The 14,272-nt window shown below is 43.1% G+C and overlaps 1 protein-coding gene across 4 annotated transcripts; it reads left to right on the top strand.

Annotated features, from left to right (window-relative positions):
* Nucleotides 1-533: 533 nt before the first annotated feature.
* LOC106571676 (transcription initiation factor IIA subunit 1) lies at nt 534-12,127 on the top strand. Of its 4 annotated transcripts, none has more exons than XM_014145012.2 (12): nt 534-762; nt 2,546-2,647; nt 2,927-3,086; nt 3,645-3,683; nt 3,882-3,946; nt 4,628-4,703; nt 4,901-4,939; nt 5,191-5,324; nt 6,858-6,959; nt 7,223-7,483; nt 9,223-9,312; nt 9,551-12,127. In XM_014145012.2, the coding sequence occupies exons 1-12, from the start codon at nt 733-735 to the stop codon at nt 9,656-9,658; spliced, it is 1,206 nt and encodes a 401-aa protein (XP_014000487.1). In that variant the 5' UTR covers nt 534-732; the 3' UTR covers nt 9,659-12,127. The 4 variants fall into 4 exon arrangements, with proteins under 4 accessions (XP_014000487.1, XP_014000486.1, XP_014000489.1 ...); XM_014145011.2 differs by having other exon boundaries at nt 5,191-5,342; XM_014145014.2 differs by lacking the exon at nt 4,901-4,939.
* The last annotated feature ends 2,145 nt before the right edge of the window (nt 12,128-14,272 follow it).

Below are 14,272 nucleotides of genomic sequence, written 5' to 3'. Positions count from 1 at the left end.
ACTTGCTTGTTGGGCGAAACAACGAAAAATATTTAGAAAAAGGAAGATTATCCAATCTATAAACATGATAGTTTCCACTGGCGGCACCATCCAATCTGCATTACAGACTACTGGTTCACTCTATGAGAAAAAACTATTTTCGCATAGCTCGTACATTTCTGTGCCTGCCTTGGAAATATGGCATTAGACAGTTTACCTTGTTTTGCAACGTCTGGTATATATATTAAAAAAAACAGATTGCATGAATGCATTGTGATGTTTATGTTTATTTACCAAACAAAACGTAGTAATACAAAAAAAACTAAAAAAACAGTAGTCAGCATCAAAGCTAATCAGAAACGATTGAAGCAAAGCTATTTGCTTTTTGTGAATACTTTCATTCACTCAATTCCCAATACACTACGTAAAAATACATTTCGAGGTACTGTTAAAACTGAATGTTTTTCTTCTGTACGATATTCCCGCGGACTCTCGCGGTAATGACCGGGTTGACCTGCCTTATGTCTCGCGCACTCGCAGCTCCAGCTCAGTATATAAAGGAGGACAACGGCGGGCGAAGAACGGCTGGGAAGGCACAGACCGGATTTGTAAATAAGACCGTTCAAATCTGTGTTTTATTTACAAAAGTTATGCCGGCTAATTTTAAGTATCGTACCCAGTTGTTTTAGATCGTTTTTCCTTTTTTTGCTCTCATTCCTCGCTTCATTTTCGTGTGGTTTTACACTACGCGTAATGGCGAGCTCGGCTAACTCGAATCCAGTGGTAAGGATCATTCTCAGAGGGTAGTTAGTGAGACAGAACTAGTTATGATGGCAAACTAACTGCCAAAAAATAATTTTGAGTGCAAAAACATTAAAATAAGTTACCTAGGGAGTATTTTTGGCGAACAATTTAGGTTTTCTCATGAATAAAAATGATAGCCATAAGTACAACAGCCATTTTAACCTCTTCGAAACCATAGCTAAATCATTTTCAGAATGCAGCTGGGGAATGACGTTTTTAACTTATCTTGGGCAAATGTTCTCAGATGCAGTGTTAACCTTTAGCCAAGTCTTTTAGTTTTAAGCTAAATAATTAAATATCAAGTTAGAAATGTGTTTTGAGCCTCGTCTAATTTGCAAGCTATGCCACCTAACTACAGTAACGTTAGCTAGTCAACATGCATCAACTACATTGATGCATTTTCAATGTGGACTGGAGAGCTACCTAAAAAATAATATAACGTAGTTAGCTATCAATAACGTTAGTTACTAGTTAGTACGGTACCTATCTACAGTATCTTCGAGTTTAGGAATTGTTCCTGGAGCCTAATGAAAACTAGCAGTTTGCCTTGATGTACAGTTGGAAGCACCTTCTCATCCAATGCATTTGTTTAATTCCTATTGTCGGAATTAAAACTGATTCAGGTGCTATGTATTGCTTGATAATTTCAAACAAGGTCGTACAGTGCCTCTGTCCACCATTACACGAACAAGGCTGCTCGCTAGCCGCCCCAAAACACGTAGCCCTCTATTCTCCACTATTTATTTGTCCGTCTCTAAAATCACATTTTAACCAGCTAAAGTCACACTATCTTCTAGCAACAACCCCATTTACATCCAACATTGGAATATTAGTGACTGCGAGCGTGAGGCAATGTGTGCCTGACCCCGGCTCCGTAAAATGGCTTCCATGTCTCCTCTCTTGACGGTTGTGACCTTCCTCCTTTCCGCAGCTCGGTTTTATACAGCCATATTGGCTCTCTAATATAGACTGCCCGGGATGGGAAGGCGCTACTCAACCCTACGTCACCGTCTCTACATATAAACACCCGACTGAGCTTGAAATAGTGAGCAGACAGGCCAAGAGGCGGGGAGAGCGACGGTGACACCGGGGAAAATGACCTTTTGTCGGTGTTCACGCGACCGTTTGAGTTTGACGGTGTATGATTGAATGTTAAGCTATGTTGTGCACGGCCTATTGAGTTTACTTCTCGCCAGCTGATCGGTTTGTTTAGGTTGTTTACAGTTTGAGAAAATCCTAAAGGATTGATTGGTTGAGAAACGATTGCTGCGTTAACTTGTTTACGGTTTGAAAGCTCCCATATGCACTGCACATTTGTGGTCTAGTCTAGGGTTTCCAAACTATGTTCAATCGTATATTAATGACTTGATAACTTGATGATGAATTGTCCCAACTTGTCCAAGAATTTGTAACATTTTGGGGAATGCAATGAAAGTCTGCACACTTTCACTTTACAAATCATAATTTGGAATTGATTTTACATAGTTAAATTGTAAGAATGGCACTTTTTTTTGCAATTCTATAGTTTCTAAATTCTGTTTAATTTTATGATTCTTATGGTATGCAGTTTATGAATGCCTGGCACTGATGTTCAAAGGCAGTCATGCCCCAAAATGACATTTTTCAAAACATGACATTTTGCATTATTTGTTGGCTGACATTCTTTACCAAGTTGCATTTGAGTACATTTCATTTATCACCATGTGGAATAACTATACTCTATATTAGAGCACTTCTAACAGTACTCTGAATGTTCTGTCAGCCTAAACTGTACAGGTCTGTGATTGAAGATGTTATCAACGAAGTCCGGGAGCTCTTCCTGGATGAGGGGGTGGACGAGCAGGTTCTCATGGAGCTCAAAACGGTACGGAACTCATCACTTCCTTTTTAGTCGCATTCCATTGTAGAATATTCTTCATCTTTAGCAGATCTGTAGTAGATCCTGCTATTATGCAATATGAGACCTCTAAGCCTCAATCCCAAATGAATGGACCATCTAATTCTACCTTCCGTTTGTGGTCAGAGGATAAGCAAGTCTGAAGATCCCTCTGGAAAACATGAAGTTATATTAGTCTATAAGCTGATGGTCAACTTCTTACTTACCCCTCCATTTTTAAAGTTGTCTTCCTCTCATCTTCCCTAGCTGTGGGAGAACAAGTTGATGCAGAGTAAGGCAGTGGAGGGCTTCCATACCGAGGAGCAGGCGGCCCTCCAGGCAGCAGCCCATCAGCAGGCCCAACAGGCCCAGCAGGCCACCCAGCAAGCCCAGGCACAGCAGGTCCTCCTGCCCCCGCAGCAGCAAGGTGAGTCCTCGGCCCTGACACATCACCCCTGCTGTCCTTGGTATGTTATGGGCTGGTTTCCCAAGACACAGATTAAGCCCAGTCCTAGAGTTAAAAAGCATGTTCAATGGAGATTCTCAATTGATAAGGCTTTTTAATCCAGGATTAGGTTGAATCTGTGTAGAGGAAATTAACCTGGCCTATAAGCCATTGCCCCATTTTACAGCCATGCCCAGCCTCTAACACCTCTAACCACCTTCTTTCTCACCACCTCCAGTGTATGAGCATATTTGGGGCATTGAAAAGTGCTATGTAAAACCCATGTAGATGGTTCTCTGACACAGCCCTTTAAAGCCAACCACCCACCTCAGACCTGCCCTGCCTGCCAGCCCTAACCACCATGTCTGGTCTTTCCACACTCGCAGTGTATGATATAAATTGCTATGAGTCCAGACACAACAGGTTCTCGTCTAAAGTGCCCAATTCAAAGTCCATTTCAAAGAACTACTTGAAATGACTATCTGCAAAGTATATGAAAACCACAAATGCATTGAAAAGAGAATCCATTCTCATTCACAGTGACGAGCTGGCAATCCACCCGGCCTACTGTCACAAGCGGTAATATAATCCCTTGATTATGATTATAATACAGTATTTATTGTTTACATACACACACACACACACACACACACACACACACACACAGTTTGTTCCAAAGTGGCATTGGCAAGATGTTTCAAATTTTTTAGAAGTTTAATTACTGCGTGTGTAATCAATACTTTAATGAATACATGCATCTCCCCTGTCTCTCCACAGCACCCCAGCAGCAAGTCATTGTGCAGGATCCTAAGATTCTGCAGCACATGAGTGCAACGGGGATGGTGAGTGGAGTAGGGCGGTTGTCTGTAGATGGACTACACGTTTAGGACCGGTGACATAAGAGCTGGCGCTGAGCGTGACACTGACCAGGCCAGCTGGAGGACAGATGGAACAGAGGGATGAGGGGAGGAGAAGCGAGGCCACTCAGGAAATCGTTTAGTGAGAGCTACGGATTTCAGACTGGATTACTGAGCAGATAAACCGAGAAGAGTCTCACAACTCGTCTGTCCCCCCCCCGGGGTATTTTCTGAGCTGAAGTTAGATCAGTCTTAGACTCTGGGATACTCTAGCTCTGTTTTTCAGATTGGATAGAAAGGTGTCTCCCTAGTTTTCTGACCTGTTTTTCGGACGGCCTGTTTTTTTCCCTCTCTAACCTTCCCCCATCAATTTGTTTTGTCTTCTGAACTCACGTGTCAGATTTAGATGCTGTAGTCTTTGTGCGATGCACAGATTTTACCGGTCTGCACAGAATATAGGATTATTATAGCAAAGTGATAGGTTACATTTTAAATGCTTCTCCAGGCGTTTTGAAGATCTGTTTATCTGTGCAGAGTCTTATCTTGAACAAGCACACACTCTAGCGCACCCTCTCTTTATTTTGTAAATTTTTTCTGTGAATGATTAGGAGTAGCTCTTTGTCCTTGCCTGGATAGTAATGTGCGTTTTCTCTGTTTGTCCTGTAGAGTGCAGCAGCCACCGCAGCAACCCTGGCCTTACCCACAGGTGTCAGTCCCTACCATCAGCTTATCACCAGCCAAGGTAGAACATTAGCATCACACTAGCTCTAGTATTAATCATGTATTATAATACTGCATAGTGATTCATTGATTATTTGACAACTAAAAGTATATACACAGCCGTATTGTTGCAGAAAGATTACCTCACCAAATACCAATCTGTTTTTTTTTTTTTTCTGCCCTGGATTTCTTATGTCCTTCCCGGGTGACGCACATCAGGCAATTTGTCCCAGAATTGTTATATTAAGACAGCGGATGGTGTGTACAACCTAGGAATAAGAAGCCTTTCTTTCTGACTTGTTAATATACTTGTTTCTCAACATTCAAACTGTTCTTGGTCTGGTCATGGTTTCGATAATATGGATCTTTGATTGAGTCTCACGAGGTTGAGTCTGGGTCTCGAGGGCTTTGGTCTTCATCGCTCGTTCCTCTCCTCTGTTCTCCAGTCAGATCCTGAACATACTCTTCATAGGTCTAATATCCTCCGCTCTCCTCCTCTCTGGCCCCAGGTCAGATCCTACAGTTTGTGCGTGCAGCCAACGGTGCTCAGTACATCATCCAGCCCCAGCAGCAGATGGTGCTACAACAGCAGGTCCTTCCTCAGATGCAGCCGGGTGGCGTGCAGGCTCCCGTAATACAGCAGGTACGCCCCATTACACAGGTAGGTCTGCTCGCCGTCCTCCAACATATACACTACATGACCAAAAGTATGTGGACACCTGCTTGTTGAACATCTAATTCCAAAATCATGGACATTAATATGGAGTTGGTCCTCCCTTTGCTGCTGTAACAGCTTCCTCTCTTCTGGGAAGGCTTTCCAATAGATGTTGGAACATTGCTGCGGGGACTTGTTTCCATTCAGCCACAAGCATTAGTGAGGTCGGGCACTGATGTTGGGCGATTAGGCCAGGCTCAGAGTCGGCGTTCCAATTCATCCCAAAGGTGTTCGATGGGTTTGAGGTCAGGGCTCTGTGCAGGCCAGTCAAGTTCTTCCACCTCGATCTCAACAAACCATTTCTGTATGGACCTCACTTTGTGCACGGGGGCATTGTCATGCTGAAACAGGAAAGGGCCTTCCTGAAACTTTTGCCAAGAAGTTGGAAGCACAGAATCGTCTAAAATGTAATTGTATACTGTAGCATTAAGATTTCCCTTCACTGGAACTAAGGGGCCTAGGCAGAACCATGAAAAACATCCCGAGACCATTATTCCTCCTCCACCAAACTTTACAGTTGGCACTATGGTAGAATTTGGACAGGTAGTGTTCTCCTGGCATCCGCCAAACCCAGATTCATCCGTCGGACTGCCAGATGGTGAAACGTGATTCATCACTCCAGAGAACGTGCTTCCACTGCTCCAGGGTCCAATGACGGCGAGCTTTGCACCACTTCAGCCGACACTTGGCATTGCGCATGGTGATCTTAAGCTTGTGCGGCTACTTGGCCATGGAAACCATTTCATGAAGCTCCCGACTAACAGTTTTGGTGCTGATGTTGCTTCCAGAGGCCGTTTGGAACACTGTAGTGAGTGATGCAACAGAGGACAGACGATTTGTACGTGCTTCAGCACTCGGCGGTCCTGCTCTGTGAGCTTGTGTGGCCTACTACTTCGCGGCTGAGACGTTGTTGCTCCTAGACGGTTCCACTTCACAATAACAGCACGTACAGTTGACTGGGGCAGCTCTAGCAAGGCAGACATTTGACGAACTGACATGTTGGAAAGGTGGCATTCTATGACGGTGCGACATTGAAAGTTACTGAGCGCTTCGGTACGGGTCATTCTACTGCCAATGCCTGACTATGGAGATTGCATGGCTGTGTGCTCGGTTTTATACGCATGTCAGCGACGGGTGTGGCTGAAATAGACATGGTGGTACCTCTGGTGGACGTAGTCCTCCTCGTGCAGATTGTCCACAGTTCAATTAAGAATATTTTGCGGCCACTTGCTCACTAACCAGTGCCAGAATACCTGGTCTTGTGTCAAAGCTGTGATAGATGGCATGAGTAGAGGAGGATAAAATGGCCGTTACCCTATGGGCCTTCTGTGAGGTCCTCAGATTTACAGAAGTGGCTTAAGATGGCTATGTTGTGCAAGCTGAGTGGTTTTGGAAGGTGACGTGTCCGTTACTAGTTCCTGGTGGTTCAGTGGGGTGTAATGTCATCTTGCTGCCCCCCAGGTGCTGGCTCCTCTCCAGGGAGGCCACCCGCAGCAGACTGGAGTCATCATCCAGCCTCAACAGATCGTCCTCACTGGGAACAAGGTCCAGCAGAACGCACAGGTCAGATATCAAACACTCACTAGTCACTACTGGCGCTCTAAAGAAACAAAAAGATGGTACACGTATTCCCCTGAAATGTTTTGTTTTTATAAAATATGCATTAGTATACCTACATTCAATGTATTTTTACACTCAGCTTTTGAGAATCTATAGATATGCATATGCAAGAGGGAATTATTTACCGTATTATACAAATGGTGATTCCTCTGCTGAACACCCCAGCTCTCACCACCCAATCCTTCTCAACCCATCCCTCTCTTCAGGTAATGCAGATGCCAGGCCAGCCCGGCCAGGTGCAGCAGATCCAACAGCAGGTCCAACAAGTACAACAGGTCCAGGGTGGCGCTGCGCCAGGGCCCCCGCAGCAGCAGCAGCAAGCCAAGCAGCAGCCTCCTATGATGCTGCAGGTTGACGGCGCGGGGGACACGTCCTCAGAGGATGAGGACGAGGAGGAGGAGGAGTATGATGAGGATGAGGATGAAGACAAGGATAAAGATGGAGGGGAGGACGGCCAGGTGGAGGAGGTGGGTAGTACTCTCAATGAGACCGAGAGAGATACAATGGTTCTAAACTTTTACCTTTAGAATGTTTGTATGACCTACTGACTAGGTGAGCAAAACTGTCTCTAACCAGTTCCAAAGCACTTTACCAGCACACTGTTGTACTCTCTAGATTTGGCTGTAGAGATTGACTGAAAGGATGGATATACAGTGCCTTTGGAAAGTGTTCAGACCCCTTGACTTTAGTTACGTTACAGCTTTATTTTAAAATTGGAGAGAAAATAATTCCCTCTTCTACACACAATATCCCATAATGACAAAGCAAAAACAGGTTTTTAGAAATGTTTGCTAATAAAAAATATATAAACACATTTACATAAGTATTCAGACCCTTTACTTTGTTGAAGCACCTCTGGCAGCGATCACTGCTTTGTCTTCTTGGGTGTGATGCTACAAACTTGGAACACCTGTATTTGGGGATTTCTCCGACTCTTTACTGCAGATCCTCACAAGCTCTGTCAGGTTGGATGTGGAGCGTTGCTGCACAGCTAGTTTCAGGTCTACCCAGAGATGTTCGATCTGGTTCAAGTCCAGGCTCTGGCTGGGCCACTAAAGGACATTCAGGGACTTGTCCTGGTGAACCTTCTCCCCAGTCTGAGGTCCTGAGTGCTCTGGAGCAGATTTTCTTCAAGGATCTCTCTGTACTTTGCTTCATTAATCTTTTCCTCAATCCTGACTAGTCTCCCAGTCCTTGCCGCTGAAAATATCCCCACAGCATGATGCTGCCACCACCATGATTCACCGTAGGATGGTGCCAGGTTTCCTCCAGACGTGACGCTTGGCATTCAGGCCAAAGTGTTAAATCTTTGTTTCATCAGACTAGAAAATCTTGTTTCTCATTGTCAGAGGCCTTTAAGTGCCTTTTGGCAAACTCCAAGACTGTCATGTGCCTCTTACTGATGAGTGGCTTCTGCCTGGCCACTCTACCATAAAGGCTTGATTTGGTGGAGTGCTGCAGAGATGGTTGTCCTTCTGGAAGGTTCTCCCATCGCCACAGGAACCCTGGAGCTCTGTCAGAGTGACCATCAGGTTCTTGGTCACCTCCCTGACCAAAGCCCTTCTCCCCCGATTGCTCAGTTTGGCTGGGTGGCCAGCTATAGGAATAGTCTTTATGTGGTTCCAAACTTCTTCCATTTTTAAGAATGATTGAGGCCACTGTGTTCTTGGGGACCTTCAATGCTGAAGAAATTGTTTGGTACCCTTCCCCAGATCTGTGCCTCGACACAAACCTGTCTTGGAGCTCTACAGACAATTCCTTCGATCTCATAACTTGGTTTTTACTCTGACGTGCGCTGTCAACTGTGGGACCTTATATAGACAGGTGTGTGCCTTTCCAAATCATGTCCAATCAATTGAATTTACCACAGGTGGATTCCAGTCAAGTTGTAGAAACATCTGAAGGATGATTCATGGAAACAGGATGCACCTGTGCTCAATTTTGAGTGTCATAGCAAAGAGTCTGAATACTTATGTAAATAAGGTATTTCAGTTTTTTGTTTATCAATTTGCAAACATTTCAAAACCTGTTTTCGCTTTGTCATTATGGGGTATTGTGTGTAGATTGAAGATTTTTGGTTTTCTTTAATCCATTTTATAAAAAGGCTGTAACGTAACAAAATGTGGAAAAAGTCCAGGGGCCTGAATACTTTGAATCTTTGAATGCACAGTATGTAGGTTATTAATCCCCCCCCCCTCTCTTTCAGGAGCCTCTGAACAGTGAAGATGACGTGAGTGATGAGGAGGACCAAGAACTGTTTGACACAGAGAACGTGGTGGTGTGCCAGTACGACAAGGTAAGTCATCCACAGATGACTACAATACGAGGTATCCTGTATATGAGAATCCAGTGAGGAAACCCCAGACTTCCTGTGTATGTGACTGGTATCCCCGTTTTCTCCTAACGCCATCACTGACACTGTCCATTTGGTTTCCCTCCTCTCCTCACACACACACACATACACACACACACTGTATTGTGTGAAAGAGCGAGGCATCCCAGTCTGTTCCTACCTCATGCTTTTCTCTCCTCAGATCCACAGAAGTAAGAACAAATGGAAGTTCCACCTGAAGGATGGGATCATGAACCTGAATGGCCGAGACTACGTCTTCTCCAAAGCCATCGGGGACGCTGAGTGGTAAAACACACCACAAAAAAGGGTACATCCAAAATGGCACCCTATTACCATTTTTTTTTTTTTTTTTTTTTTGTAGTGCACTACTTTTGACCAGGGCCCATAGTCCTCTGGTCAAAATGAGTGCACTACATAGGGGAATAGGGTGCTGTTTGGAACGTAGGCAAAGCAACAAAACACCACAAAAGAACTCTGGAACTTTCTGTTGGAGAAAGAGGGAGACCTCAATAACTGAAGACCCAGGGAATCACTGGAGACATTTCAGCCCGAAGACCTGTGGTGGGTTGGTGGGGGAAGGAAAATATGACACCACCCAAAACTGTGAAATGCACATCTGAATGAATGGTATTTCAGTATCAATACCCAACAAGCCTGAGAACACTGTCCCTGCATCGTAGAACCCTCAGAAGAGGAGGGATCCTTTGCGCTTCTTTGTTTGAATGAATTCACCTTCAGTTTGAACTGACGGTCTTACTCACTTGCAGTTGTAGTGGACCAGATATAACCACCGACTTGACCCACCCTAAACACTTTATATGTTTGAATCGAGGTCAAATTTCAGTGAAAATGCCTAGCTATTGGACAGGGAAATCTGTCAATTCCAGTTGTGCCCAGTGATTGGCTAGGGAACTTGTCAGTCAATTGTAGTAGGTTTTTTTCCCCCCCTCAAAGTGACCCTGCACTACACAGTAAAGTTGACACCAGTGTATTGAGTTAAGATGGCTGTTTGCAAAAGCCGACGTTATTAGCTTCTTGTTGTAAATCTCCATTCCATGTCACTGATATGATATTCCTGCCACGTGTTCTCATGGTCCATACTAGAAGTTTCCTTCCGGGTATCCAGTTGTTACTAGTACCCACTGTGTTCGGCAGTGTAGCGCTCCCCTCCTGTAATCGTAACTTTGTATATTTTTATTGTTATGATGATCAACCCCACTAAAGGCAAAAGGACGGTAACGACTTAGTGATGTAAATTGAGTGAAGGGAACCCAGGGCACCTCCTATTCCCTATAGAATGCACTTTTGTGAGCCCTGGTCAAAAGTAGTGCTCTACAAAGGGAATAGGATGCCATAGGGGATTTCTTTAAATCCCCAGTCTGCTTCTTTTTCAAGCCCTCCTAAATCATCCTATCGTTGACTGACCCCGTGCAAAGACGGTTAATTAATCAGCCAATGAATGGATAGATACAATTATTGTACAAATGTCTTCAAACACTTAGTTTTCCTGTTTTGTGTATCTGGTCTTTTAATTCAGTGGTTAATCAGTGCAGCCAGCTGGAGCTTTGCATTGTCAGTGTCGATGTATCGTGAAGTCAGTCAAGTTTGGCCACAGCATGCCCAATATTGTGTGTGTGTGAGGTCTGTCCGAGTTCACTGCTTGTTGAAGATGGATTCATCAGTTAATGTTGTTGGAAGAATGGACACCCCACATCCCCTTTCTGATTTTACAGTACAAATAGATAACATTTTTGTGATTCATTTCTTTTGTCGATTTTTGTATTTATTCCTGAAAGCTCAGGCAGTGTTATATATATTTTTTTGGGGGGGGTAAAAAGTAATCAAGAAGCCACACCAATATGTGCTCTTATGATGATACGAAGTGTTCCTTTTTTTTCTTTTAGTTGGTTGGACTAGGCTGCATGTGCTGTGGGCCATGTCTTGGCTGCTGTGTACAGCACTGTCTGTCTTGTGCTTTCATTTTAATCATGATGATTTTATAAAAGTCCTGTTCAAGCAGGTTTCAACTTCTGGGGGGCAAGGTGTGTGTTCTCTGCAGTTTATTTTAACAGTTCCCCATTGCAACAACAAAATCTCTGAAATAAATAAAGTATGTTTTCAGCTTTTTCTTAGTAGCTTTGATTCTGTTTGGGTTTTGTGTGTGTGTTGTGTGTATACGTATGCCTGTGCAGTCATTCTCAGACACAATGGCCCGACTCATGACTAAAGTAGTCATTCTGTTGAGGAATGTATGCTGGAACATTTCAGAGTAGCTTCTAGTTCTGGAACTCTGCGCTTGGACAAGCAGTAGCATATGATATGAGCCACTCTTCTGCTCAAGTGGTTTTGACCATTTTTTTTCAATCAAATTATTTTAGCATTGTTCCTAATTCCACGTGTTCTAATTCCCTGATGTAATTTTGGATGTGCCTTTTTGGATTTTAGTTTGGCTTTTAGGTATTCACATATAATGATAATCATTTGGAGAGAGGATTTCTCTAGATAATGTACTTTGACTTATTTTATTCTTCATGTACCATGCTTTTCAACTGCTGTTCAAGAAAACGGTTTGTTTGAGATGTATCGTTTGTATTATCATTCATATAACTTTTATTTTATTTAAAATCAAATATCTTTGTAAATGATATAACTTGGATGTGCTTTGAATACAACTAATTAGAGAAGGTAGTATTTTATTGAGCAGACATGTTGAGTTTTTGCCTTTTCTAAACATTTTATTAAAGTAATATCAAACTTGTTTGTGTATGGCTTTTTGTGTTTTTACTGGAATAGTATAATCGTTCATTGACAGATGAGTGGCAGAATTTAAGAATTTCTTACCTCAGAAAATAAAGAATTCGGGTGATGTAGCTTTGACACAAACTTTTTTTGTAACTGAGCATTCGATCAGCTATAAATCTACAGTCCTTTTCCACGGAGATGAAAATCTTTAGTTTCCACATTTGTGCGGGATAATCCAAATACTGTATGGCAGTGGGCCATGTTGTGTGGGTGTTTCTCGTGCCCTAATTCCAGACGGGCTGGTGTATGTCTTCGTGTGGGTACTTTTGAGATAAAAGGTATGGTGGAAGTGGGACTAGAGCCCAGTTACTCAGCCTAGTTTAAATGGATTGTGGTGGTTTTGCCTACTTTAGTTGAATTCTCTGGTTGTAGGTTGCTCTGGATAAGGGTGTGCTAAATGACTAAAATGTGATGTTGATTCTGCCTCTGATTGTAAATGGAGAGCTGAGTAATGGCCCATCCTAAATGCCACACGGAGTTGAAGTTAACTCCGATGGAGTGGATGAGGGATAGTGTACCCTACATACTCCAAAAGTAGTCTAGGCCTAGGCTACTCCTGAGTGAGCACTGGAGTAGAGAGCTGCTAGTTATACTGCCTAATCGTTTTTATAGATCCAGGTACGTCCAGTGTATCCTCTTGATTCCAAAATCCCAAGTCCGACAGGGAGAATATCCTGGGAGTAAGCTCGCTAGAGAGTATGATATTTGACCCAGGTCTACAGGCTTGATGGTGGACATCTGCAGTCCATCCAATTATCGTGATGGACTCTGGCTGTTATTAAAAGTGTTGGAACTTGTGATGTGGGACCTTGTGACGTGTCTCTTGTCGGCTGTGAGGTTCACTAGCATGAAATAATGGCAGGCAAGGCGGTCTGGAGACACTTGAAAAATCTGAAAGGGAGGAAGGAGTGTTTTCTTTCTCCTCCACTTCATCATTCTCTCATTTTCTCTCTGCGTAAGAGAGCAGAGCGTGGTGGAACGCTCTAGTAGTTCTATGAGAGGGTGACCCTTGACCTTTCAAGAACAGCACACTGACTACACCTACTGACCTGCAGAGACATGAGGAGGGACAAGTCAACAAGCTGAGTCACAGCATTAATATAAAAACAGCACGATCTCACACACCCAGACCAGTCCTAATATTTTTCGATATTAGAATCTGTGCCTTCTCTCTCTCGCTTTCTCTCTGTTTCTTCCCATCTCTCTCATTCACTCTCTCGCTTTTGATGAGTTCAGTTTCTTCCCACTATTTGTGTTGAGAAACTCAATATGGCAGCGTGGTTGCATGTCGTTCATCCAAAGCGCCCTGCCCTCCTGGTTATTTGGGGAGCGGCTGGGAGATGAGAGGTTTATTTGAAATAGCAGGAGAGGAATGGGCCAGGCCATGATAGGAACCAGGGCTAGAGTGAGAATGGAATGAAATTGGTTCAATTTAACACAAGTCAGTTTGTTTGACCCTGTCTGTAGACCATGACTGTCTTTTTTTTCTCTGTTTGATTCATATTTTATTCTAGTTTGTGCCATGGGAGGACATACTATAATAGTGTTATATCGTTATGTACTCTGGTGAACTCAATGAGATCTGTCTCACCCCTCAATCGATTTGTTTCAAGTTTTAATGTCATGCACAAGTACAGTGAATTGCCTTTCTTTCAACCTCTAAACTCAATGCTGTAATCAATAGAAATGTAATACTACAAATAAATGATGACTGTTTAAGTATTTAGAGTTTTTACTACTTCAATATAACACAGCCTGTTACATGCTCCTTGGTTGGTTTTATTATTCCCGTTTTCGTTGTATTTAATCCTTTTGATATTGAAGACTAGACTAAGACAACTTGTGTCAACCAGTAAAAAAATGTTTTTATACGAATTAGAAAAACGGAATATTTTTAATCTGTTGGATATCTGACAAAATCTAACAAAAGGCCAAGAACCTTTATTTAGCTGAACGGAAGAGTTGCATATCACTTTGGCCTGATGCAAAAGAGAAAATAAAACATAATAGGAAATGATCCCTTTTTCCAGGAAAGTTAATTCCCTAGCTGTCTGCATTTCTCTGAAAATGTCACAGTGCAGTTCAAACGCTATCCAGATGT

Source organism: Salmo salar, chromosome ssa15, assembly GCF_905237065.1.
Source record: "Salmo salar chromosome ssa15, Ssal_v3.1, whole genome shotgun sequence".
NCBI lineage: Eukaryota > Metazoa > Chordata > Actinopteri > Salmoniformes > Salmonidae > Salmo > Salmo salar.
This window is presented reverse-complemented; position numbering and strand designations above follow the sequence as displayed.

Bases quoted from the DNA above. Each gene is read 5' to 3' on its own strand.
- LOC106571676 (XM_014145011.2), top strand. From the start codon at position 733: ATGGCGAGCTCGGCTAACTCGAATCCAGTG. The intron at 2,648-2,926 runs GTACGGAACTCA...CATCTTCCCTAG, and splicing joins TTCTCATGGAGCTCAAAACG to CTGTGGGAGAACAAGTTGAT. The intron at 3,947-4,627 runs GTGAGTGGAGTA...TTTGTCCTGTAG, and splicing joins ACATGAGTGCAACGGGGATG to AGTGCAGCAGCCACCGCAGC.